At 43.7% G+C, this 25,242-nt stretch overlaps 1 protein-coding gene across 1 annotated transcript; it reads right to left on the bottom strand.

Annotated features, from left to right (window-relative positions):
* Window positions 1-21,905, bottom strand: LOC137346136 (zinc-binding protein A33-like). Its single transcript, XM_068009456.1, has 7 exons — window positions 21,757-21,905; window positions 18,933-19,236; window positions 16,825-16,920; window positions 13,213-13,446; window positions 11,678-11,700; window positions 3,888-4,003; window positions 1-2,644 (listed from the first exon to the last, which is right to left on the bottom strand). Exons 1-7 carry the CDS (start codon window positions 21,867-21,869, stop codon window positions 2,106-2,108), a joined length of 1,425 nt encoding a protein of 474 aa, XP_067865557.1. The 5' UTR covers window positions 21,870-21,905; the 3' UTR covers window positions 1-2,105.
* Between the last annotated feature and the right edge of the window lie 3,337 nt (window positions 21,906-25,242).

Consider the following 25,242-nt stretch of genomic DNA (forward strand, 5'->3'; position numbering starts at 1 on the left):
CATTCTCATCAGTGAGAGGGATGTTGGACCTGGGGTCTAAAGCAACAGTATCAAGCACTCCCACATTCAGGGATGGCCCATTTCACATCAGTAAAGCTCACTCCACTGTAACTCAATCACAGATGCACAGCCCTAACTATATAAGTTAATGAATGTTGGGAGGGTTTTGTGCTGTGCACTTACGCCAGCGAGGAGCTAAAATAAGATGACTGACATTCATTTTACTTAGAATGGTTAACTAGCAGAGAAGGAAAACTTTTGTCCAATATCTTAATGATTTAAAATGGCTGTACGCTATTCCACTGACCCACCCACTTCCAGATGTTTATCACTGTCGTCAAAAAATGGTGTGCTCAGATGCACATTGTGAGTATGTTGCATAAAAAATTCTCCCCATGCAATTCAGATAGACTAACAATTTAGGGATGTGCAGAATGAGTTTAAATTCACACTCCCATTAGTCTGAAAACCAAGAGATCTTGGGAGAACTGAGTTAAGATTCACCAAACAATTCAGTAACTGTTCCAAGAACCTCACTCCAAAAGCTCCAGGCTCACTCATTTCAAACAAAACAAAATAGTAATGATCACAAATGGGGTCAATCTGTTTAGGCTTAAGGGACACACAGCTACAATTTGGACAACTGTGCAGCATTCTGATAGTATATCAGCCAAGGACAGACAATAGAGGGACATACAGTCACCATCATTCAAACTGGGCAGCCGGTTATATCAGTCAACAAGCAGGGAACACCATTAGTGTTATCAATTTGACAGCTGCCAGTTCAACAGTCTTCAGGGCTCCATTAATTTCAGGCTTTATTATATATAATAACATTATTATATACTATATAATAATGTGCAGTTGGTTAAGGTGTGCTGAATGCAAAGAAAGAACAGACACCAAGTAAATATAATTTCGTTAATGTTCAATTACCTTGTGTGTACTTAAACCCTTCTGATCCTCCTGGGTGGCGGTTACAGTTTGTACTGAGCAGTGACTGAAGCTTAAATAAAGCTGCAGGTCAGTGAAGCAGTAAACAACTGGGTAAGCGACACAGAAGTGTTCTTGTTATATAGTGGAGCACTGGAATGGCACTACCACATTCTGTTGACCATCGCATATAGGCGGGAATTTGAGTTTCCTCAGACACACCTGCTGCAAACAGTGGGGGCGGCTTATAAACTTCCACCTTGCCCCCCATCAGTTCATACAGAGAACAGAACTCTTAATACAGGCCTGCTCTCCTCAAAAACCCCACCCCACCCATCCACCTCTCCCCCCTACAAAGTTCCCACCATGACACTGAGCCATAAAGACAAAGAGGTCCCAGAGAGTGGTGAGAATGTGGAACTCGCTACCTACCAGAAGGCATGGCTGATGTGAATAGTGCAGATGCATTTAAGTGGAAAGCTAGACAAGTACGTCAGGGATAAAGGACGAGAAGGTTATGCTGATCGGGCAAAGTGAAGTAGTGTGGGAGGAGGAGAGTTAACATTTCAGGTCAGTGACCTGAAACATTAACTCTGTCTCTCTCTCTCCACAGAAGCTGCCAGAACTGAGTATTTCCAGCATTTTTTGTTTTTATTTCAGATTTCCAGCTTGTATTTTACTGTGGGAGGAGGCTCGTGCAGAGCATAAACACTGGCTTGGCCCAGTTGATCTGAATGGTCTGTTTCTGTGCTGTGAAATTCTGTGTAGTTTGATCTCTGATCTGTGCTGAGGTCTGGACTATGCCCTTGGACTAGCGGTTTGGCAACAGGGATAAAAACGAACTATGCTTGCCAACAGAAGGAGGCCTTATCTTGCTTATCATGTTTGTGCTGGCTTTTTGCGAGAACTTTCGTTTTAAAAAGAAAACACGTGAACAGCCTGTCAACACTCTCTCTGGAATCTCAGATGAAGAATGGACCCCTCTTTTGGACACGGTCACTTGTGGGACCTCCTCCCCCCATCTCAGGGAGAATCGGCACCTTTGAGAGAGATCTGGGTTGGAAGGCGAGAGACGGCGTGGTAGTGGGAGGAGGAAAAACATTGAATGCCCATCTAAGAAGATGTAGGTTGAACTGGTTCCCGCATGCAATTCCCAGCTCTGCAGAGATTATTCACAAATACAGGTGCTGTATTCTCAGCATCCCATTATTGCTCTTTCCCACCTTCAAGCCCGGGTAAAAGAAAGGATAGACCTTCTCAGTGAAGGTGGCATGGAAAGTGAAGAAATGGGTAAAGAGATCCGCATCGTAGAAAGAAACCCTTCCTCCTTCATAGTCCAGGTAAACCCCAATCCGGGTGGGATTGCCCTTCACCTCGATCACTTTAGGATGGAAAAGAAAAACTCCAAAGTTGTCCTTCTCCCTGTATATGGTCCAGTACCCGTGCTTGGGAGATTGCCGGAGGTCACCCTTCCGGTTGATGGACTCCTTGACGATGCCCAGACTCCAATCTTTGCCGTCCCCCACATCCACTTGCCAGTAGTGCTTCCCCGAAGTGAACCCGTCAGAACTCAGGATGAAGGCGGCAACGTCGAATCTCTCCGGGGTGTCGGGAACCATTTTGGGCTTCTCGTTGTACCTCACTCTGTTTGAACCACAGAGGGAGAGGTGGGAGCAGGCAGTAGCAGGGTTGAAGGTCAGATTTGACAGACCTGTAAAGATTACTCAACATTAGAATACATCCAGACAGACAAACATTAAAAAGAAAGTTTCTCTGCTGTGAGGTTTAACAATATCAGTATGGACCTGTTTATTATATAGAAAAAAAGGGCCCTTTTTCTCTCTCAAAGACCTGCATTTATCCAGAGCCTTTCACAACCTCAGGATGTCACAAAGTGCCTTTCAGCCAATGGCAGTGTAGTCACTGTCATATAATGTAGGAAAAGTGGCAGCTAATGTGCACACAGCAAGCTCCCACAAATAGCAAGGTGATATTCTCCAGATAATTTATTTTGAGATGTTGACTGAATGAGAAATATTGCCCAGGACAGCAAGGAAAATCATCCTGTTCCTCCTTGGATTCTTTACATTCCTTCCTTCCCAGCTGAAAGGGCTGACGAGGCCACGGCCTCAGTTCCACCTAACACCTTAAAGACGATGCCTCCAACATGGCAGCACGAGCTTTGTGCTCAAAGCACTGGAGTGGGACTTGAACCCACAACCTTCTGACACAGATGCGAGAGTGCTGCCAATTGAAGCACTGCTGAAGGGCAAATACTCTATTTGGAGCGCGGTTCCACAAGCCCCAGCCAGTCTCCATTACCTTTAACCCAAGTGCTCACTCTCCATCAGCAGACTATCCAAAGTGGGGGCAGGACAGACAAATTCACAGCTCAAGTCCTTACTGGACTTGCAAAAGGTCAGGAGTCGGCCATTCAGCCCCTCAAGCCTGTTCTGCTAATCAGTTAGATCATGACCAATCTGTACCTTAACTCCACCTTGGTTCCGTTACCACTGAGGACCTTGTCCAACAAAAGAAAACTATCAATCTCAGTTTTAGAAATGTTCAAGTTTCAACAGCTTTAGCGAGGTGAGAATTCCAGGTTTTCATTAACCTGGCATCATCCCCTGAATGACCTAGCTTCAATTTTAAGGTTCTGCCCCCTGCCCTTCTTCTGGTGGTGCAAATCCAGAACAAATAGTTTCCCCTCTACCGACCCTAGTTATCTTAAACGCCTCAATTAGATTACCCCTTTACAGCAAGGGCCACTGGTCAGCCAGCAGGGCAGGAACACTCATTGATTTTATTTTCGCTTTGTTGATTTCAAGAGAATTAAAATCAGGAGGGTTCTACAAAGGGCATGTGATCTGCTCCCCAACAACCCTCCCACCCAGCCCACCCTCAGCCAGATGGCTGCCCAGACAGTGAAGATGAAATCCACCCCATTGAATCACCTGGGTCTAAAATCTTGAACATATTTTTCCAAGTCCAGTACTGCAGCGGACCCAGGTAGTTCTCTGGCTTTACCCTCACGGGTATGTTCTCCAAGGGAGGCACACAAATCTTTGCTCTGAATTTAAAAATGAAAAAAGTGAAAGTTAGAACCATTTATTTATTACCGGTACCGTATCAATGGTCAAAAACCCCACTGGTCCAGCAGCAAGGATGCATCAGTCAACCGACAGACCCAAGAGAGAGACAATAGTTTACCAGCAGCTGACCAGGGAAGAGGGACTTCAGTAACAGGAAGAGATTCAAAAAGACAGGACTGTTCTCCTTGGAACAGAGAAGGTTCAGAGGCAACTCAATAAAGGTTTTCAAGATGCTGAGGATGAGTAAAGAGGGAAAAACTAGTCCCTTTGGCGAGTGGATCAATAACCAGAGGCCCTAGATTTAAAATTATTGGAAGAAGATCAAAAGAGGAGATGAGGAGAAATGTTTTCACTCAGACGCCGGGATCTGCAACCCTCGACCTGAAAAGGTGGTGGAAGCCGATTCCATAAATAATTTTAAAGGCGAGTTGAAGATGAGGAACATGCAAGGTTATGGGCACTAAGCAGACGTTGGGGGATAAGCACAACTGCTCTTTCAAAGAGCCAGCACAGGAACAACGGGCTGATGACCTCCTTCTGTGTTGTAAGTTTCCATGATAAGTGGGGCTGCATTTTATCAAATCATCGAAACCTCAGCACAGAAGAGAAAGAATGGCATTGCATTCATGGAGAACCTTTCACATCCTCTTCTTCAGAACTAAAGACTCAGTTTTGAAGAGTAGTCACTAAAAGCAGATGCAACAGCCAATTTTTATAAAAGGTTAATGAGCTGTTTCTGGCAGGGTTGGTTGACGTTGGCCAGAGCACCAACAGGATGGCCTGCATTTTCTTCAAAATAATACTGTGGGATCTTTTACATCCACGTACAGACAGACAGGGCCCTTGCTTTAACATCTCCTCTGAAGGTCAGCACCGGCAACAGTGCAGCATTCCCCCCAGTACTGTACCAAAGTGTCAGCCTACATTACATGCTCAAGGACTGAATTAGGGCTTCTAGTCACAACCTTCTGACTCGCAGGAGAGTGTGCTCCCAACTGAGCCAAACTGATCCTCACAGGACATTGACTTATCCTGCTGTGCTGCTGTTAGCTTCAATGCAGTCACCTACTCTAATTCCAAGTCGCAGCCCCCTTTAACATTTTTCCTCTTCAAAATGTTCCTCCAATGCACTTTCAACAATTAACTAATCTTCAGTAGCCAATCATTCCTTCTTCTAAGTTTTATCTGGGGAAAAAAGTTTCTTAATTCTTACGGCAAAGGTTCTTTCATATCACACAACACATTTGGAGGAATAAACCTATACCCTGACCTTTACTTGTGATACTTAACATGGACATTGGCAGACTCACTGGGGTAGGGGGGGTCCCGGAACCCATTGGGGAATATCCAACTTTTGCTCAGCATGATCGAGACAGGGAACTCGGCATAACCTTTGCCAGTTCTGATGAAAGGTCACAGTCTTGAAACGTTAACTCTGCTTCTCTCTCCACAGATGCTGCCAGACCTGCTGAGTATATCTGTTTTTAACTCAGCTTATCACCGTTAGTGACATTCTTCTGAGTTAGAAGGTTTCAAACCCTACTCTAGAACTTTAGCACATAATCTAGACAGCACAGTGCAGTACTGAGGTAGCGCTGTACTGTCAGATATGCACCTTTCAATTCACTTTGAGGAGTGATTCTCCGAATGTGGACGTCGCCAGCAAGGCCGACATTTATTGCCCATGCCTAATTGCCCTTAAGAAGGTGCTGGTGAGCTGCTGCTGTAGTCCGCGTGAAGCTGCTTCCATAGATCTGTTAGGGATGAAGTTCCAGGATTTTAGCCCAGCGATGATGCAGTTCAAGTCGGGATGGTGAGAGAGACTTGGAGGGGAAGATGGAGGTGATGGTGTTCCCATGCACCTGTTGCAAACTGCGTCCTTTTAGGTGGTAGAGATTGAGGGTTTGGAAGGTGCTGTGGTTGTTAATTATATTATATATTATTGAAGGCAGAGTTTCTTGCAGTGTCTTGGCCAACATTTTTCATACGATCTCGGAGCAGGAGTAGGCTATGCAGCCCCTCGAGTCTGCTCCGCCATTCTTTAAAATCATGGCTTCTCTGTTTGTGGACTCAACCTCACTTTCCTGCTTACCCCGCTACCCTTTGAATCCCTTGTTTGTCAAGAATCTGTCTACCTCTGCCTTAAAAACATTCAATGACCCTGCCTCCACCACTCTCCGGGGAAGAGAGTTCCAAAGATTCTCAACCATCCAAGAGAAAAAAAAGCTAATCTCTGTGTTAAATGGGAGACCCCTTATTTTTAAACTGTACTCCCTAGTTTTAATCTCTCCTACAGTGGGGAACATCCTTTCAACATCCACCCTGTCAAGTCCCCTCTGAATCTTAAATGTTTCAATAAGATCATCTCTCATCCTTCTAAACTCCAATGGATACAAACCCAACCTGTCCAACCTTTCCTTATAAGATAACCCTTCTCATCCCAGGAATCAGTCAAATGAACCTTCTCTGAACTGTTTCCAATGCAATTCTGTCCTTTCTTAAGTAAGGAGACCAAAACTGTTGTCATGCAGGCCCCCACCTGCCAAGAATGAGGCACACATTATTTTGCCACATGAACATTAAAACTTACAATTGCTGCTGGGAAGAAAAGAGGGCCTATCACGAGGAATTGCCAGGCCCCTAGCCGGAAAGACCTTTTTTTGGCATACTAGCAGACAGTGTTGGAACAAAGAACCCAGTCCTTGCTTCCCCAATACACAGAAGACCTGGTCAGGCCAGTTTAGTCACATGACTAACTGGCTGTTTGAATTTGAACTTGCCAGAGTGTTTGAAACTCAAAACTCCTTTCTCCTGGACTAAGAACACCTCTCTCCTACCTGCTCCCATCTCTTTCTCATGGTACTGAAGACTTATGAACCCCAAGAGAGAAAAGTCTCCTACAGTGAACAAGGTTTAAGAAGAATACTGGGCCCCAACGAAAAGCAAGACTACCTACAATCAAGGACTACAGCGAAATCGAAGCACTGTAAAAACCCCTCTTCAGAGATTGCCTCAAACCTCTCCATTTCATTTTTTCTTCTGCTCTTTGCTATCCCTATTTGCATGTGCGTATCTGTAGGCGTTAACCGAATTAGAGTTTAAGTTTAAGGTGTAATAAATTTCACTTTTCTTCTTTAAACCTAAGAAAGCCTGTTTATGCTAATTTCTTATGTGGTGAACAAGGATTCACCAAGGGAGAGCTCAAAACACTGTGATTAAAAATCAAATCCTGTTACTATAAGACCAGGTGAAGACAGTAAAAGACCCCTAGACACCTTTCTCACCTGGTCGTAACACCGTACACAATACTCTAGATGTGATCTCACCAATGCCCTATACAACTACAGCAAAACATCTCTATTTTTACATTCCATACGCAATAAATGACAACATTGTATTTGCCTTCATCACTTGCTGAACCTGCATACTAACTTTTTGTGTTTCGACACTAGGACACCCAGATCCCTCTGCATCTCAATGTTCTATAATCTCTCTCCAGCCAAAGTGGACAAGTTCACATTTGCCTACATTATACTCCATCTGCCAAATCTGAAGGGGTGGAAGAGGCAGGAACCCTCACAACATTTAATAAGTATTTAGATGAGCACTTGAAACTCCATAGCATACAAGGCTACGGGCCAAGTGCTGGAAAATGGGATTAGAATAGATAGGCTTGATGGCCGTCAGGGACACGGTGGGCCGAAGGGCCTGTTTCTGTGCTGCATAACTCTATGACTCTCCCACTCACTTAACCTATCTATATCCCTTTGCAGAGTCCTATGTCCTCTTCACTACTTACTCTCCTACCTATCTTTGAGTCATCAGCAAATTTAGCAACCATACATTGTCCCTTCATCCAAGGCACTGACAAATTGTAAATAGTTGAGGCCCCAGCACTGATGCCTGTGCCACTCCACTAGTTACAGCTTGCAAACATTTATACCTACTCTCTGTTGCCTGTTAGCTAATCAATCCCCCATCCATGCTAACATGTTACCCTCAATACCAATGGCTCTTATTCTGTTTAGTAACCTTTGACGTGACACCTTGTCAACTGCCTTCTGGAAATCCAGGTACACCACATCTACAGGTTCTCCTTTATCCACGTTGCTTGTTACTTCCTCAAATAATTCTAATAAACTAGTTAAACAGGATTTCCCTTTCACAAAACCATGTTGACTCTGTCTGATTGCATTGAGATTTTCTAAATGACCTGCTATAATCTCCTTAAGAATACATTCCAGCATTTTCTCTATGACAGATCTTAGGCTAACTGGCCTGTAGTTTACTGTTTTCTGTCCTCATTTTTGAATAGCGGAGTTACATTGTGATCTTTCAATCTGATGAGACCTTTCCAGAATCTATGGAATTTTGGAAAATTAAAACCAATGCACCTGCCATCTCAGCAGCCACTTCTTTTAAGACCCTAGAATGAAACCCCATTAGGACCTGGGGATTGGTCAGCTTTTAGTTCTAATAATTTTCTCACTACCCTTTCCCTGGTGATGGTAACTGTTTTAAGTTCCTTCATCCCTCCCTTGCAACTCTTGATTCACAATTATTTCTGGGATGTTATTTGTATCCTCTACAGTGAAGAGAGATGCAAAAAATCTGTTCAATTCCTCCGCCAGTTCCTTATTTTCTATTATTATTTCCCCAGACTCACTCTCTAGAGGACCAACACTCACTTTACTTATTCTTTTCCTTTTTAAATACCTGTAGAAACTCTTACTATCTGTTTTTATGTTACTATCTAGTTTTCTCTCGTACTCTAATTTCTCTTTTAAGTCATTCTTTGCTTTTTAAAAAAATATTCTGTCCAATTTTCTGATGTGCCACTACTCTTGGCTGAACTGTATGCTTTTTCTTTCAGTCTGATGCTACCTTTAACTTCCTTAATTAGCCCCTAGTGTCTTTGTCTCACTGGAATGTATCTTTGCTGAGTGTTATGAAATATCTCCTTAAATGTCTGCCACTACATCGCTAATTTCCCAGTTAAGATTTCGAACTATTGCCAGGTTCCCACATTAAGAATGGCTATTTGGGTGAATTACCCAGGTGAGATGGCACCAACAGACTTACACCCAATAAGGAGTCAGTACCTTCAGGACAGGAGGGGAGAAAACCGGCAACAGAAGTCAAACTTGTCGCCATTAACCAACACCATTTTTTTTTTTAAAAACACAAAAAAAATCTGGTCAATATCTCATTGCTGTATGTGGGAGCTTGCTGTGCACAAGTTGGCTGCCACACTTCCTACATCACAAGTCACTACATCTCAAAATTATTTCCTTGGCTTTAAAGCACTTTGGGAAAGTTCTGAAATTGTGATATGTGCTTTAAACGCCAAGTTGTTCATTTCCAGATTGTTTGTTGGCTCTCATTCTCTCCAAATAGAAGTGACAAGAGTTTTGTTTTTGTTGAGGACTGTACATAAATATAGTTGTGTGGCAGCTTGTTACATTTTAAAACCCTAGGATGTATGCCACCCAGGTCCAGGGGATTTGTCGACTTTTAGTCCTTTAATTTCTGCTATAATTTGTCTTTTCTAATGTTACTTTAAGTTCCTCACTCTCTTTAGCTTCTTGATTCCCCATTTTTTTATTCGTTCATGGGATGTGGGTGTCACTGGCTAGGACAGCATTTATTGCCCATCCCTAATTGCCCTTGAGAAGGTGGTGGTGAGCTGCCTTCTTGAACTGCTACAGTCCATGTGGGGTAGCTCCACCCACAGTGCCGTTAGGAAGGGAGTTCCAGGATTTTGACCCAGCGACAGTGAAGGAATGGCAATATAGTTCCAAGTCAGGATGATGTATGTATGTTTCTGGTATGTTTTGTGCATCTTCTACTGTGAAAACAGATAGAACATATTTAAAACCCCTGCCATTTCCTTATTCCCCATTATAATTTCTCCTGTCTCTGCCTCGAGTGTTTACTTTTGCTAATCTCTTTCTTTTCACATACTTGTAGAAGCTTTTATAATCTGTTTTTATATTTCTTGTTAGTTTACCCTTATACTGCATTTTCTCTCTCCAATATTTTGGTCACCCTTTGCTGATTTTCAAAAAACACTCCCAATCCTCAAGCTTACTACTTTTCTGGCATCATTGCAAACCTCTTCTTTTAATCGAATACTGTCTTTAACTTCCCTAGTTAGCCATAGTTGTACCACTTTTCTAGTGGAGTTATTACTCCACAAAGGATTGTATATTCATTGAGAATTAAAAAGAAACTTGCATTTTTATAACGACCACTGGAGATCCCAAAGCACTTTGCAGCCAATGAAGTACTTTTGAAATGTAGTCACTGTTGTAATGGAGGAAACTCTGCAGCTAAACTACACACAGCAAGCTCCCATAAACAGTAATGTGGTAATGAGTAGATAATCTGTTTTTATGATATTGATTGAGGGATAAATATTGGCCTGGACACCAGGGAGAACTCTTTTGCTCTTCAGAATAGTACCATGGCATGTTTTACATCCACCCAAGAGCGCATATGGGGCCTTGGTTCAACACCTCCAACAGTGCGGCATTCCTTCAGCATTGCACTGGAGTCCACTTTGATCATTGCGCTCCAGTCCAGGAGTGGGAGTTGAACCCACAACTTTGCAACTCAACCCAGAGGCGAGAGTGCTACTAATTAAATCACAACTAACACATTATTTCTTGAAACGTTTGGCATCGCTTTTTACACATGGCCATAACTTTTAATAGGACTTCCCAAACTATCTTAGCCAATTTGCTCCTCATACTTACGTAACTAGCTTTGTTTAAATTTAAACCCGAGTTTTGGAATTAAACACATCACCCTCAAATGCATTCTACCATATTATGATACTTTCCCCCCCAGAGAACCCTTTATTTTAAGATTACTAACCCTGTCTCATTACACAATTCTAGATCTAAAAATGCAGTTCCCCAGTTGGTTCCTCGAATATGTTGTCCTAGAAAACTGTCTTAAATGCAGTCATCCTCGAAGTTACTTTTGCCAATTTAATTTGTCCAATTTATATGAAGATTGAAGTGCCGTATGAGTATTGCATTATCCTTGCTATATGCTCCTCCAATTTTTTGATTTATACTCTGTCCAACACTATAACGACTGTTAGGGAGCCTATAATCTACTCTGTTCTTTGCCCTTTGTTATTTCTTAGCTCCAAATATACGGATTGTACAACCTGATTTTCTGAGCCAAGATCCTCTCTCATTACAGTCTTTATCTCTTCCTTTATCATCAGGGCTACTCCATCCTCCTTTTCCAATTTTGCCTCTCTTTTCTAAAAGTCAGGTAGCTTAGAATTTATTGCATATCCCAGAAGTCAGTGCGTAAAGATTGAAATCTGTGGGTCTTCTGTTCTTTACCCAAGTATTGATCTGCTTCCGAGAGTGACCACTGAACATGAAAAAACATCTTGTGTAAAACCCAAGCGTGTGTTTTTTAAAAACAAAGTTCATTGCTTACAGCTTCACAGTTGCCCCACTAATTGTGGATTCCCCTTTATAATGCAATCTCGTCCCCCAATAGTAGTTTTATGACATCTCAGTGATGACATTAAGGCAGTAAAATGACCTAACTGAATACTAATAAACCTAGAATCTCGTTGCTTGTGGTGTTTTAAAGTGCAGCAATATGGAGCTAGAATTCATTACCTTTTCTGTGTTTCTTTCAGATTCTGTGAAAACAAAGAATAAATTAGAATACAAGTACAAATACACAAGACCCAATTTTTGCACAAGGTAAATGAAGTCAGTGTGGAGGAATTTTACATCAAACAATTAAAAAAAACGAATTCATAGGATGCAGGTATTGCTGGTAAGGCCAATAAATGGCCATTTATAGTCCATCCTGAACAACTGGCTGGTTTACTTGGCCATTTCAGAGGGCAGTTAAGAGTCAACCCATTGCTGTGGGTTGGAGGTCACACATAGGCCAGGCCGGGTAAGGATGGCAGATTTCCTTCCCTAAAGGATATTAACGTTTTAAGACAATCTGGTAGTTTTCATAGTCACCATTATGGATACTAGCTTTTTATTCCAGATTTATTTAATTAACTGCATTTAAATTCCCCTGCTGTGGTAGGACTTGAACTCATGTTTCTGCATCAGGAGTCCATGCCTCGGAATTACTCGTCCAGTAACATAACCACTGTGCTACTGGATGCAGGTTCTATGTTCCAGCACTTTGCAAACTTCCCAACAACTCTATGTTTATGCTCCACATGACCTCCTCTCCCACCTTCCTTTATCTAACCCTATGAGCATATCCTATTTATTTCCCCCTCGTGTGCTTATCTAGCTTCCCCTTAAATGTATCTATGCTATCGCCTCCCTGTGGTAGTGAGTTCCACCTTCTAACCACTCTCTGGGGAAAGGAGTTTCTCCTGAATCCCCTACTGGATTTATTAGTGTCTATCTTACATTTATGGCCCCTAGTTCTGGCTTTGCCCACAAGTGGAATCATCTCAACATCTACCCCATCAAATCCTTTCATAATCTTAAAGACCTCTATCAGGTCCCCCTCAGTCTTCTATTTCCTACAGGATCAAAAGCCCCAACCTGTTCAATCTTTCCTGATAGGTCTAACCTCCCAATTCACTCAATCTGGTAAGGTTTCTGCAATGTGAACTGATCAATGTTGTTGGGATATGTTTAAAATAGACATACTGCTCCCAGTGACATGTCAGCCGGTTGAGGTATGCATATATGGCGGGAAGTTTGCAGGTTCAATTGACCCTCTCATCCGTTCAGAGTTTGCCAATATCAGCCAAGCTGTAGGAGTACCTGGGGTTAACAAGCAAACATGGGAGGGGAGGTGTATTAGACCGTGTTCCCACCCCTGGTCACTGTGCCGAGGAGCAGATTGGAATTGACCAAGATGCCCACTACAGTTGCAGCAATAGAATCACACAGAATTCACAGCACAGAAATGGGCCTTGCAGCTCCTGTGGTTAGAAAATTTCCTTCTGGATCCCTTTAATAGATTCTTTATGGACCATCCGACAATTGCTGGCCCCTACTTTTTAATTGCCCCACAAGGCTCAACCCTAAAGAATGGCCTCTTGTGAGAGATAGAGAGGGAATGGCTAACGCCCATGCAACTGCGCCCCAGCACGACTCAGTGCCAGTCTGAGGAGAACACTTTGTAATGGACGATGAAAGGACCGATAAGATGGGGACTGATTTACCAGTAGAAAGGTAATGTTGTCCTGCTGGTTTATTTCCTCCTCCACTGCCTTAATGCTGGCATCCAGCGAAGACAAATCTTTGGGGATCTGATCGATCTGCCGCTGTAACTGTGTGCTCTGTTGGTTCACCTCCATCTTCAGCTGCTGAAGTAGAGCAGACTCTTCCTTGTAAAGGAAACTGTGGAGCTCCTCAAAGCTTTTCTTGATGCTGTCCACTATATTCTGGGTCATATTCTAGGCCCAAACAAATAAATTCAGGTAAGTTTCCTCCTAAAAAAAAATAACATTTCATTCTGGATTCACAGCCTTGAACATCAGAATTTTACTTCAAAAGTACTCCTGATTCACTCCCCCAAAGGCAGAACTGTTATCAGCCCAACTAAACCATTCCTCCAACTAAGTATTGGGAAGATCAAAGCCATTGTCTTCAGTCTCAGCCACTGCCTGTCTGGGGCTGAACCATACTGTTTGCAACCTTGGTGTCCTAGGTGACCACAAGCTAAGCTTCTGACCACATCTCTCTTCCATTACCAAGGTACCTACTTCCACCTCTATAATTAATCACCCATCTCAACTCTACTCAGCCCATCTGCTGCTGAAACCCTCAGCCATGCTTTCGTTAATCACCAGACTAGTCTATTCCAATGGGCTCCTGGCTAGACTCCCATCTTGCTAAAAACTTGAGCTCATCCAAAACTCTGCTGCCCATATCCTAACTCACATAAAGTCCTGTTCACCCATCACCCCTGTACTTGTTGACCTACGCTGGCTTTCAGTCCAAAAACACCTCAATTTAAAAATTATTTTGTTCAAACCGCTCCGTAGCCTCATCCCTCCCCATCTCTGCCACCTCCTCCAGTCCGACAATCCTGCAAGAACTCAGTGTTCCTCTAGCTCTGGCCTCTTATGCATCCCTAATTTTAATTGCTCCACCACTGGCAGCCTTCAGCCTTGTGGGTCCTAAGCCCTGGAATTCCCTCCTGAAATGGGATACAGGGGAATGTGGCAAGTTGGATCCAAAATTGGCTGAGTGACAGGAACAAAGGGTAATGGTCAATGGATGTTTTTGCAAATGGAAAGTGGTTTCCAGTGGCAATCCACAGGGCTCAGTGTTGGGTCCCTTGCTGTTTGTGGTACATATTAATGATTTGGACTTAAATGTGGGAGGCACGAGTGGGAAATTTGCTGATGACACAAAAATTGGTGTAGTTGATAGTGAAGAGGATAGCTGTAGACTCCAGAATGATATCAATGGTTTGGTTGAGTGGGTGGAAAAGTCACAAATGGAATTCAATCTGGAGAAGTGTGAGGTAATGTATTTGGGGAGGGAAAACAAAGCAAGGAAATACACAATAAATAGGAGGATATTGAGAGGATTAGAGGAAGTGAGAGACCTTGGAGTGCATGTCCACAGGTCCCTGAAGGTGGCAGGACATGTGGACAGAGTGGTGAAGGAGGCATATGGAATGCTTTCCTTCATTGGCCGAGGTATAGAATACAAAAGCAGGGATGTAATGCTGGAACTGTATAAAACGCTGGTTAAGCCACACTGGAATATTGCGTACAGTTCTGGTCACCACATAACAAGGAGGACATAATTGCTCTGGAGAGAGTACAGAGGAGATTTACAAGAATGTTGCCAGGGTTTGAAAGATTGGATAGGCTAGGGTTGTTTTCCTTAGAACAGAGGAGGCTGATGGGTGACTTAACTGAGGTACAAAATTATGAGGGGCCTAGATACAGTAGATAGGAAGGACCAGTTTCCCCTAGCAGAGGTCAGTTACCAGGAGCACAGACTTAAGGTGATTGGTAGAAGGATTAGAGGGGACATGAGTAAAAACCTTTTCACCCAGAGGGTGGTGGGTGTCTGGAATTCAATGTCAGGAACGGTGGTGGAGGCAGAAACCCTCAATTCTTTTAAAAGGTACCTGGACATGCACCTGAAGTGCTGTAACCAGCAAGTCTATGGACCAGGTGCTGGACGGTGGGATTAGATTGGCTGGCTAGTTTTTTTTTTCCGGCTGGCACGGACACAACAGGCTGAATGACCTCCTTCAGTGCTGTAATTTTTCTATGGTTCCAGTTGGGAGCTTGCGTAGGATATTATGAGCAAGATAGCTGAAAAGACAATTTAAAAAAATAATTCACAACATAAGGCGTCACTGACAGCCTATCCTGCGTTATCCGTGAGAAGGTGGTGGTGAGCCACCTTCTTGAACCACAGCAGTCTATGTGGTGAAGGTACTCCCATTATGGTGTTGCGCAAGGAATTCCAGGTCTCAACCCAATAACACTGAATGATCGGCGATATACGCTCAAGTCAGGATGGTGTGTGACTTGAAGGTGGTGGCGTTGCCATGCCCCTGCTGCTCATCTTTTTAGTGGCAAAGGTTGCAGTCTAAAAAGCCTTGGCGAATTGCTGAACTACAGCCTCTAGATGCTATACACTTCTGCGATTGTGTGCCCGTAGTGCAAGAAGTGAATGTTTTAAGAGGGGGTCCCGATCAAGCGGACTGCTTTGTCCAGGATGGTGTTGAACTTCTGGAAAACTATCTCAAATGATCGCAGGGCAAGGGGACACGAATGAAAGACAAATTTAAAAGGGAAATCATCAACATATGCAACAGACCTTCTGAGGAATAGTGTAGGCAAAAAGCTTGAGTGATTTATCAAGACAGTGTAGGCTATTTCTGGATGGATAAGGCCAATCTTTCTTCAGATGTATCTACCTCAATCACACGCAAATTATAGACTTCTTTTTAAAAAGAATATTTTGGAATACAATACGGGAGTAATTTGAGACAGGACATGGGGCAAATGTTGCATGCTTGAGGGGGAGAAAGGCGACTTTGGACCTATGGCTCTCAAAGCTCACATCCCTGGGAGTTTTCCTTGCCTCATATCTGGGTCTCTTGCAGACTAACTGACAAAAACTGCGTTATGGTTAGCCAACAATTTGATTATTTCTACAACATGCGACTACAAAGGCAGTGAACTAGATGGGTTTGGTCTTTCCTTATCCAACAATTCCCATGTACCTGGCAAGTCTCAACAGCATCACCAATACCAGTTAACCCCCTCCTACTGGTCTCTTAGCAGAAATATACATGAAGCAGGTTTTCAACAGAAAAATGCGAAAATGTTTTAAAACCAAAAATCATGAAGGGTTGACATAAAATCGATAAAGAGAAACTGTTTCCAATGGTTGAAGGATTGATAACCAGATTTAAGGCAACGGGTATTAGAACCAGGGTGACAAGTGGAAAACTTTTTTCACGCAAGACGTGGTTAGGATTGGAACTGCACGGCCTGAAAGGGTGGTGGATACAAATTCAATAGTAGCCTTCAAAAGGGGATTGGATAAATACTTAAAAGGAAAAGAAAATGCAGGGATATGAAGAAAGAGCAGGAGAGTGAGACTATGTTGCTCTTCAGAAGAGCCAGTACAGATTCAATGGGTCGAATGGTTTCCTCCTTTGCTGTGCAATTCTATAATCCTAAAACACCACATACAGAAATGCAACTTGTATCAAGAGTTGGAAACAAAGCAGAGTCAAATCTCTGTGCAAGGTAATCTGTACAAGGCAATCTGTACAAGGCAAACTCACTTACCAAGATATCCCCCAGCAGGCCTTCATATTTGCTTTTTGCTAGATTGCGCTTATCAATCAAGGTTTGCAGTTTGGTCACAGACTTCTGAAGTTGCGCCTAAGCAAAAAGATTAAAGCACAGTGTATTGAGGGCAGGCTGGAACAATAGATGCAGTGCTATCACAACAGGAATCTGGTGGGTTTATAAAAAAAAGTGACGTTAGTGCTCGGCTATGGAACTGTTCCAAATTCGGACATCAAAAATCAGTGTCAATTACTCCTAGATCCTCAGCAGCACCAAATGTGACACCAGCCACCTCGTGACCTTTATGACTAATCACATAGCTCGAGTTAGTTTAATCACTCTACCACCCAGGTACAGAATCTTATTAAGAACATATACATAACACATCACGGAGTGGGCTGTCCGCTTAGATTGTTTGCTCAGTTCCTCGTGTGAGTCTCAAACTCCTGATTCAGAGGTCAGAGCACTATCAGCTAAGTCAAGCCAAATGAGTGATGTACCTGATGACTGCTGGCATGAATTAAATGAATCCCAGTGTAAACCAGCACCTTTGAAGGGTGGGGGAAACCTGATGCAAACTGTTATCTGCTGGCGCTGGTTTGGGGAGATTGTGGGGGCATAAAAACATAGAAAATAGGAGCAGGAGTAGGTCATTCGGCCCTTTGAGCCTGCTCCGCCATTCATTATGATCATGGCTGATCATCCAACTCAGTAACCTGTTGCCGCTTTTGCCCCATACCCTTTGATCCCTTTAGACCCAAGAGCTATATCGATTTGATTTGCCCAATCTATAGGCAGATTAAACTCACCCATAATTACAGATACTCCTTTATCGAATGCATCTCTGATTTCCTGTTTAATGCCATTACCAACATCACCACTACAGTTTGGGGGCCTATATACAACCCCCACTAATGTTTTTTGCCCTTTAGTGTTTCTCAGCTCTACCCATACAGATTCCACATTATCAGAGCCAATATCTTTCCTCACTATTGCGTTAATTACCTCTTTAACCAGCAATGCAACTCCAACACCTTTTGCATTTTGTCTGTCCTTCCTAAATACTGAATATCCCTAGATGTTCATTTCTCATCCCTGGTCACCTGACAGCCATGTCTCTGTAATCCCGACTATATCATACCCGTTTACATCCATTTGCTCGATTAATTCATCCATGTTACTGCGAACGCTCCGCGCGTTAAGGCAAAAAGCCTTGAGGCTTGTCTTTTTAACAATACTTGTCCCCTTCCCACTATTTGTCACTGTGGCCCGGTTTGATTCTGGCCCTTGATTTCTATGCCTATCACTTTTCTTATTCCCCTTATTGTCTTTTGTTCTTGTCTTTGATTCCCCCCTCCTCCAACTCCTTGCAAAGGTTCCCTTCCCACTGCCATTTTAGTTTAAACCCTCCCCAACCACTCTAGCAAATATTCCCCCTAGGACATCAGTCCCGGTCCTGCCCAGGCATAACCCGTCCAGTTTGTACTGGTCCCACCTCCCCCAGAACCAGTCCCAATGCCCCAGGCATCTAAAACCCTCCCCCCTCACACCACCTCTTCAGCCACATATTCACCCGATATATCCTATTTTTACACTGACTAGCACATGGCACTGGTAGTAATCCTGAGATCACTACCTTTGAGGTCCTAGTTTTTAAACTTACTTCCTAGCTCTCTATATTCTGCTTTTAGGATCTCATCCTTTTTTTTTTAACCTATGTCGTTTGTACCAATGTGTACCACGACCACTGGCTGTTCATCCTCCCCCTGCAGAATGTCCTGTAACTGTTCTGAGACATCTTGACCCTAGCACCAGGCAGGCAACATACCATCTTGGAGTCTCTTTTGCGGCTACAGAAACGCCTATCTATTCCCCTTACAATTGAATCCCCTAAAACTATTGCATTCCCACACATTTTACTCCTCCCCTGTGAAGCAGAGTCAACCGTGGTACAACGAATTGGGCTGTTGCTGCTTTCCTGAGAGGCCGATTCCCCCCCAACAGTATCCAAAGCAGTATACCTGTTTTGCAGGGGAATAGCCACAGGAGATTCCTGAACTGCCTGCCTAGTCCTCCTGCTCTGCCTGGCGTATCATACTTGGTACCTTGAACTCTTCAGCAGCCTCCTGTACATTGAGAACATCGTGATGCAAGTGCTTCCTCGAGTCCCGGCAGTCCAGGCAGATAACCTCGCAGTCAGTGACACAAAAGCGTTCCATTTTCTTCCGGTGCTCCGGACAGGTGTGGCGACTGGGTACATTCTCCTCTAGCCGCGCGTGCTCTTTGCAGATCGTTGCCACGACGTTTGAGAGCTTGCGGTTACTCTTCAAAGTACTCGACGTAGAGACAGCTGAGCAAGTTGCGCAAATCGACTGACCCTGCTGGTCCCAGTGTTTGGTGATGCAGTCCCTGTGAACAAAGAAGATGACTACAATATGGAGTACAGACACTAATTCAGCTCTCAGGGTTTTCTTAAAAGTATTTTTAGACTCAGGCAATGGAAAGACAAATAAGGAATCTTCCAGACTTTTACATCTGTAAGCTGCTGAAGCACATCCCAAGAAGCAATGTGAAAAGACAGACTTGCGTTTATATAGCGCCTTTCACGGCCTCAGCATGTCCCAATGCACTTTACTTTCAATGAAATACCTTTGAAGTAGAGTCACTGTCGTAACATGGGATGTGCAGCAGCCAATTTGTGCACAGCAAGCTCCCAGAAACGAGGAGATAATGTTTGAGTGATGTTAGTTTGAGGAATAAATATTGGCCCAGGACACTGGGAAGTACTCCCCTACTCCGTGGGATCTTTATACGGCAACCCAAGGGAGGGATCCGATGGACGGCACCTCCAGCAGGTTAACACTCCCTCAGTATTGCACTAAAGAGTCAGGTGGATTTGCAGCTCAACCCATAACCTTCAGAGGAAACGGTGCTGCCACTGAGCCACATGTGACATTTAGGCAAGTCAAACAAAGTCTGGTTCTCATCGATGTGTATTATTTTGAGCTGTGAATGCTAACATGCCTCAGACATCCAAGTCAGGAGTTTTAAAAAGACTTGCATTTATATAGCACTTTTCACTAATTCAGGACATATCAAAGTGCTTTACAGCCAATGAAATACTATATGAAGTGTCGTTCACTATTATAATGTAGGAAACGCAGCAACCAATTTGCGTACAGTAAGCTCCCACAAACAGCAGTGTGACAATGATCAGATAATGTTTTTAAAATTTTGATTGAAGGGGAAATATTGGCCAGGACAATGGGGTTAACTGCTTTGGTTTTCTTCAAGATAGTACTGTGGGATCTTTTACATCCACCCGAGAAGGCAGACAGAGCCACAACTTAATATCTCATCTGAAATACGGCACCTCCAATACTTCAGCACCGGCAGCGGCGGCCTAGATTTTTGTGCTCAAGTCTCTGGAGTGAGACTTGAATCCACAACCTTTTTACTCAGGCAAGTGTGTTACCAACTGAGTCATGGCTGACACCAAATAAGGCAACCATAAAAGAAATGCCCATTCCAAATTTCCAGGCATAGAGAATTCCCATGGGATTGGGCAAGTACAAGGGCAAATAGCTGAGTGCTGCTGAGGCTTCATAAGCCAGGAGCTACACATTGAACCATATCATGTAGTTCAGACACTAAAGACTGTTATTAACTCTTGCAGTACTTGCCTGAATGCTACTGGGATTCTGGGGGATGCACATCAATGCAGCCTCTCCCACTGTTAAAATTTAGGCTGTCAAATATCTTCATTCATGCTCATCACTAAGGTAGTTTCTATGAGTCAGCTTTGTGCATCCTACAAGCCTTGTATGTGAATGACTGAGCTGCCATGCCTTTAGGTTAACAATGCACTCTTGTAGCAATAGGGAAATCGTGCAGGATAATAAATGCATTATTTTGACTTCTCAGAGACACAAGAGCACCCTGCTGAGACATTATTTAACTTCTGGCTGAATAACAACTTTATGTACAGAAGCAAAATAAATCAGCAAACAAAAACAACACAACTTTTACTAGTGTAACACTTTCAGAAGTGTTAGGAGTGCCTGTTCCACAATATAAAAATGTCATGATTACTTTTGCTGGGCAACAATATTTAATTCCAGTTTTTAAAATGGAATTCAAATTCTCAAACAGCTATGGCTGCATGTCAACCCACATTCGCTTGATTATTAGTTCAGTAACATAACCACTACATGATGGCATCCTATCTGGTTTTGATACTAAGCAACATTAGTACACCTGTTGTTTCTCTTTGACAAAACAAAATTTGAGGTGCCCACTGCAGGAGTGCTACAGTGTCAGAGGTGTGGTCTTTCAGATGAAACATTAAAATAAGGCAGGTCCTGTCTGCTCACCAAGGTGGTTGCAAAGAGATCCCATGGGCACTGTTTTGAAGAGTAGGAGAGTTCTCCCCGCTGTTTTGGGCTAATATTTACTACTCAACAAACACTGCTGTCCATGGGAGCTTGCTGCATGCAAACTGGCAGCCTCATTTCTGACACAACAACAGTGATCACACTTCAAAAAGCACATCATTGGCTATGCAGCTTTGAGGTTGTGGGAGATGCGGCATAAATGCAAACCTTTCTTTCTATTTGGAATAACCTGGCAGCTCTCGTGATCATTGTCTGGCACATGCCCAAAATGTACAAACTTTGTCGATCTCAATTTCCTGTGATGCAATGTGAACTCATTACCTCTTGCATTCCTCATCAGGTACCAAATCTTCATCATACATACCTCAAACCAACCCCAAACCATAAAATCCCCCCTCCCCGCAAACCCATTGCTTCCCCTCCTCAAAGCCCAATGAGCGCCACCCCCCAAGCGACCAATATCCACCTCAACCGCCCTCCTCAAGCCCATCCTGCAGCTGCCGGGCCCAAACAAGCCCAAGGACCAAGAAAGCACCTGCAGAAGTAATGCTCGCATTCCAGCTCCACAGGGTCGGTGAAGACCGCCAAGCACAGAGGACAAGTCAGGTCCTGGACCAGCTGTGACAGACCATCCACCAACGCCGCCATCTTCGCGGCCGCCTCAGTCAGCGTCAGCGCCAACCAATCACAGCATCGCTTGACGTCACAGGCGGCCGGGTCCCGCGTGCAGCCAATCAGGACGCCGGTCCAGGTCACAGCGACCAATCATCACGCCGACCCGGCCATAGAGGCCCAATCATGGTGCAGATTCGACCACACAAAACGCTCCGTGCGCTGATCAAGGCCGCGACAGCCATTCACAGGTTCTGGCCGAGCAGGCACGGCAGGACGTTCATTGGTTCAACCGGTCAGGGCTTCCGCTCAGGCACCGCCCCCCGCAAGCCCGGCCGCACAGCGCGCAGGTTCTCCAAGCTCACCAGCGACGGCATCGACTGGTCCCTCATTTCGAGTCACGTGGTAGTTCAGCCAATTTGCGTCGGCGCGGAGAAGAAGAAGTGCCGGGCGGCGGCGAATGGGGGGAAGAAGAGGGGGGCGAGGAGGAAGAGCCGCAGTCGGAGGAATCGGCACGTGCGCCGGGCTAGCCTATCAAAGCGCTCCGTCTGCTGATTGACAGGCCGGTTCTTCAGGCTGGTTGATCCGCGCGACTGTCAGTCAGGGACTTATTTGCAGCTTTTTACCTGCTTCCTGATAAAAGTAAATGTGATCCAAAGAAAAAGGGCTTTGGGCGAATTATTCTCCACCTTCAGCTATTACCTAGGATTTTTAAAAAATATTGCTTTATTATATTCACTCGACCGATTCCTGCGATGTTTTTTTTTATCTTATGAGGAAATGTTGTACAGGTTGAGTCTGTATTTTTGGAGTTTAAAAGGATGGGTGGATGTTTCCTCTTGTGGGAAAGACTAAAATTAGGGGGGCACAGATTTGCTAAAGGCTTAAATAGTGTTTAACTGACCTGCTTGAGTTGAGGGAAAGTGAAAAAGCAAATAAGAGAAGGAAAGAGAGAGCATGAGAAGAGATTGGTAGCTATCATAAAAGGCAATCCAAAAGTCTTCCAGAGGCATATGAATAGTAAAAGGAGGAGGGACCAAAAAGGAGATTTGCGCATGGAGCCAGGATGGATGGCCCAGGTATTAAATGAATACTTTGCATCTGTATTCACCAAAGAAGAATATGCTGTGCACGTCATGGTGAAAGAGGAGGTAATTCAGACACTTGAAGGGCTTAAAAATTGATGAGGTATTGGATAGGTGGTCTGTAGTTATATGTTGATAAAGGACTAGGACCGGATGAGATAAATCCAAAAATGCTAAGGGAAATGAGAGTGAAAATCGTGGAGGCACTGGCCATAATTTTTCCGTCCTCCTTAGACTTGGGTGGTGCCAGAGCACTGGTGAATTGTAAATGTTACATCCTTGTTCAAAAGAGGGTGTAAAGATAAGCCCAGCAAACTAAAGGCCAAACATACAAACTAGGAGCAGGAGTAGGCTATTCAGCCCCTCGAGCCTGCAGTTCCATTCTATAAGATCAGGGCTGAGCTGTTTGTGGACATAACTCCACTTTCCTGCCTATCTCCGATACTCTTTGACTCCCTTGTTTGTCAAGAATCTATCTACCTCTGCCTTAAAATCATTCAATGATCCTGCCAATGAAACATCCTTTCAACATCCACCCATCCTTTTAAACTCTAATGAATACAGACTCATTTCCTCATAAGATAACAAGAAATGCTGGAATCACTCAGCAGGTCTGGCAGCATCTGTGGAAAGAGAAGCAGAGTTTTTCCACAGATGCTGCCAGACCTGCTGAGTGACTCCAGCATTTCTTGTTTTTATTTCAGATTTCCAGCATCCGCAGTATTTTGCTTTTATTCTCATAAGATAACCCCTTCATCCCAGGAATCAGTTAAGTGAACCTCCTCTGAACAGATTCCAATGCAATTATATCCTTTGTTAAGGAGACCAAAACACAATACTCAGCAGCGCCCTATACAACTGTAGTAAAACATCTCTACTTTTATATTTCATTCCCCTTGCAATAAACGACAACATTACATTCGCCTTCTTAATCATTTGCTGTACCTGCATACTAACTTCTTGTGTTCCGTGTAGTAGGATGCCCAGAGCCCTCTGCATCTCAGAGTTCTGCAATCTCTCATTTAAATAATATGTTGCTTTTCTATTTTTCTGGCCAAAATGGACAAGTTTACACTTTCCCACATTATATCCATCTGCCAAATCTTTGCCCACTCACTTAACCTATCTATATTCCTTTGCAGACTCCTTATGTCCTCTTCACAGCATACTCTCCTAACTATCTTTGTGTCACAAGACAGTTTAACCTAGGTAGTGGGGAAACTTCTAGAAATGATAATTCAGGACAAAATTAACAGTCACTTGGGTAAATGTGGGTTATTTAAGGAAAGCCAGCACAGATTTGTTCAGGGCAAATCGTGTTTAACTCACTTGCTTGAGTTTGTTGATGCGGTAACAGAGAAAGTTGATGCGGGTAATACTGTTGATGTGGTGTACATGAACCTCCAGAAGGCATTTGGTAAAGTGCCACACAACAGACTTCTGAGCAAAGTTATACCTTATGGAATAAAAGGGACAATAGCAACATGGATACAAAATTGGCTAAGTGACAGGAATCAGAGTGTAATGATTAATGGATGTTTTTTGGACTGGAGGAAGGTTTGTATTGGAGTTCCCCAGGGGTTGTTGTTAGGACCCTTGCTCTTCCTGATTGATATTAATGACCTAAACCTTGGTTTACAGGGCACAATTTCAAAATTTGCAGATGATACGAAACTTGGAAGGATTGTGAACAGTGAGGAGGATAGTGGAATTGGCGGATAGTGTAGAACTTCAAAAGGACATAGACAGGTTGGTGGAATGGGCGGATAAGTGGCAGATGAAATTTAATGGAGAAGTGTGAAGAGGTTTATTTTGGTAGGAAGAATGCGGAGAGGCAATACAATATAAAGGGTGCGATTCTAAAGGGGGTGCAGGAGCAGAGGGACCTGGGTGTATATGTGCATAAGTAATTGAAGGTGGCAGGACAGGTTGAGAGCATGGTGAATAAAGCATACAGCATCCTAGGCTTCATTAATAGGGGCATAGAGTACAAAGGCAGTAAAATTATGTTATACTTGTATAGAACACTGGTTCAGCCTCAACAGGATTTACAGGAATTTACAAGAATGTATCCAGGGTTGAGGGAATTCAATTATCTGGATAGATTGGGGAGAAGCTGAGGTTGTTCTCCTTAGAGCAGAGATGGTTGAGAGGAGATTTCATAGAGGTGTTCAAAATCTTGAGGGGTCTAGACAGAGTAGGTAGAGAGAAAATCATTCCATTGGCAGATGGGTCTAGAACCCGAGGATACTGATTTAAGGTGAATGGCAAAAGCACCATAAGTGTCCCGTCCTGGGCGTCATACTGTAGGAAAGATATGAAGG

This window comes from Heterodontus francisci, chromosome 29 (genome assembly GCF_036365525.1).
Source record: "Heterodontus francisci isolate sHetFra1 chromosome 29, sHetFra1.hap1, whole genome shotgun sequence".
NCBI lineage: Eukaryota > Metazoa > Chordata > Chondrichthyes > Heterodontiformes > Heterodontidae > Heterodontus > Heterodontus francisci.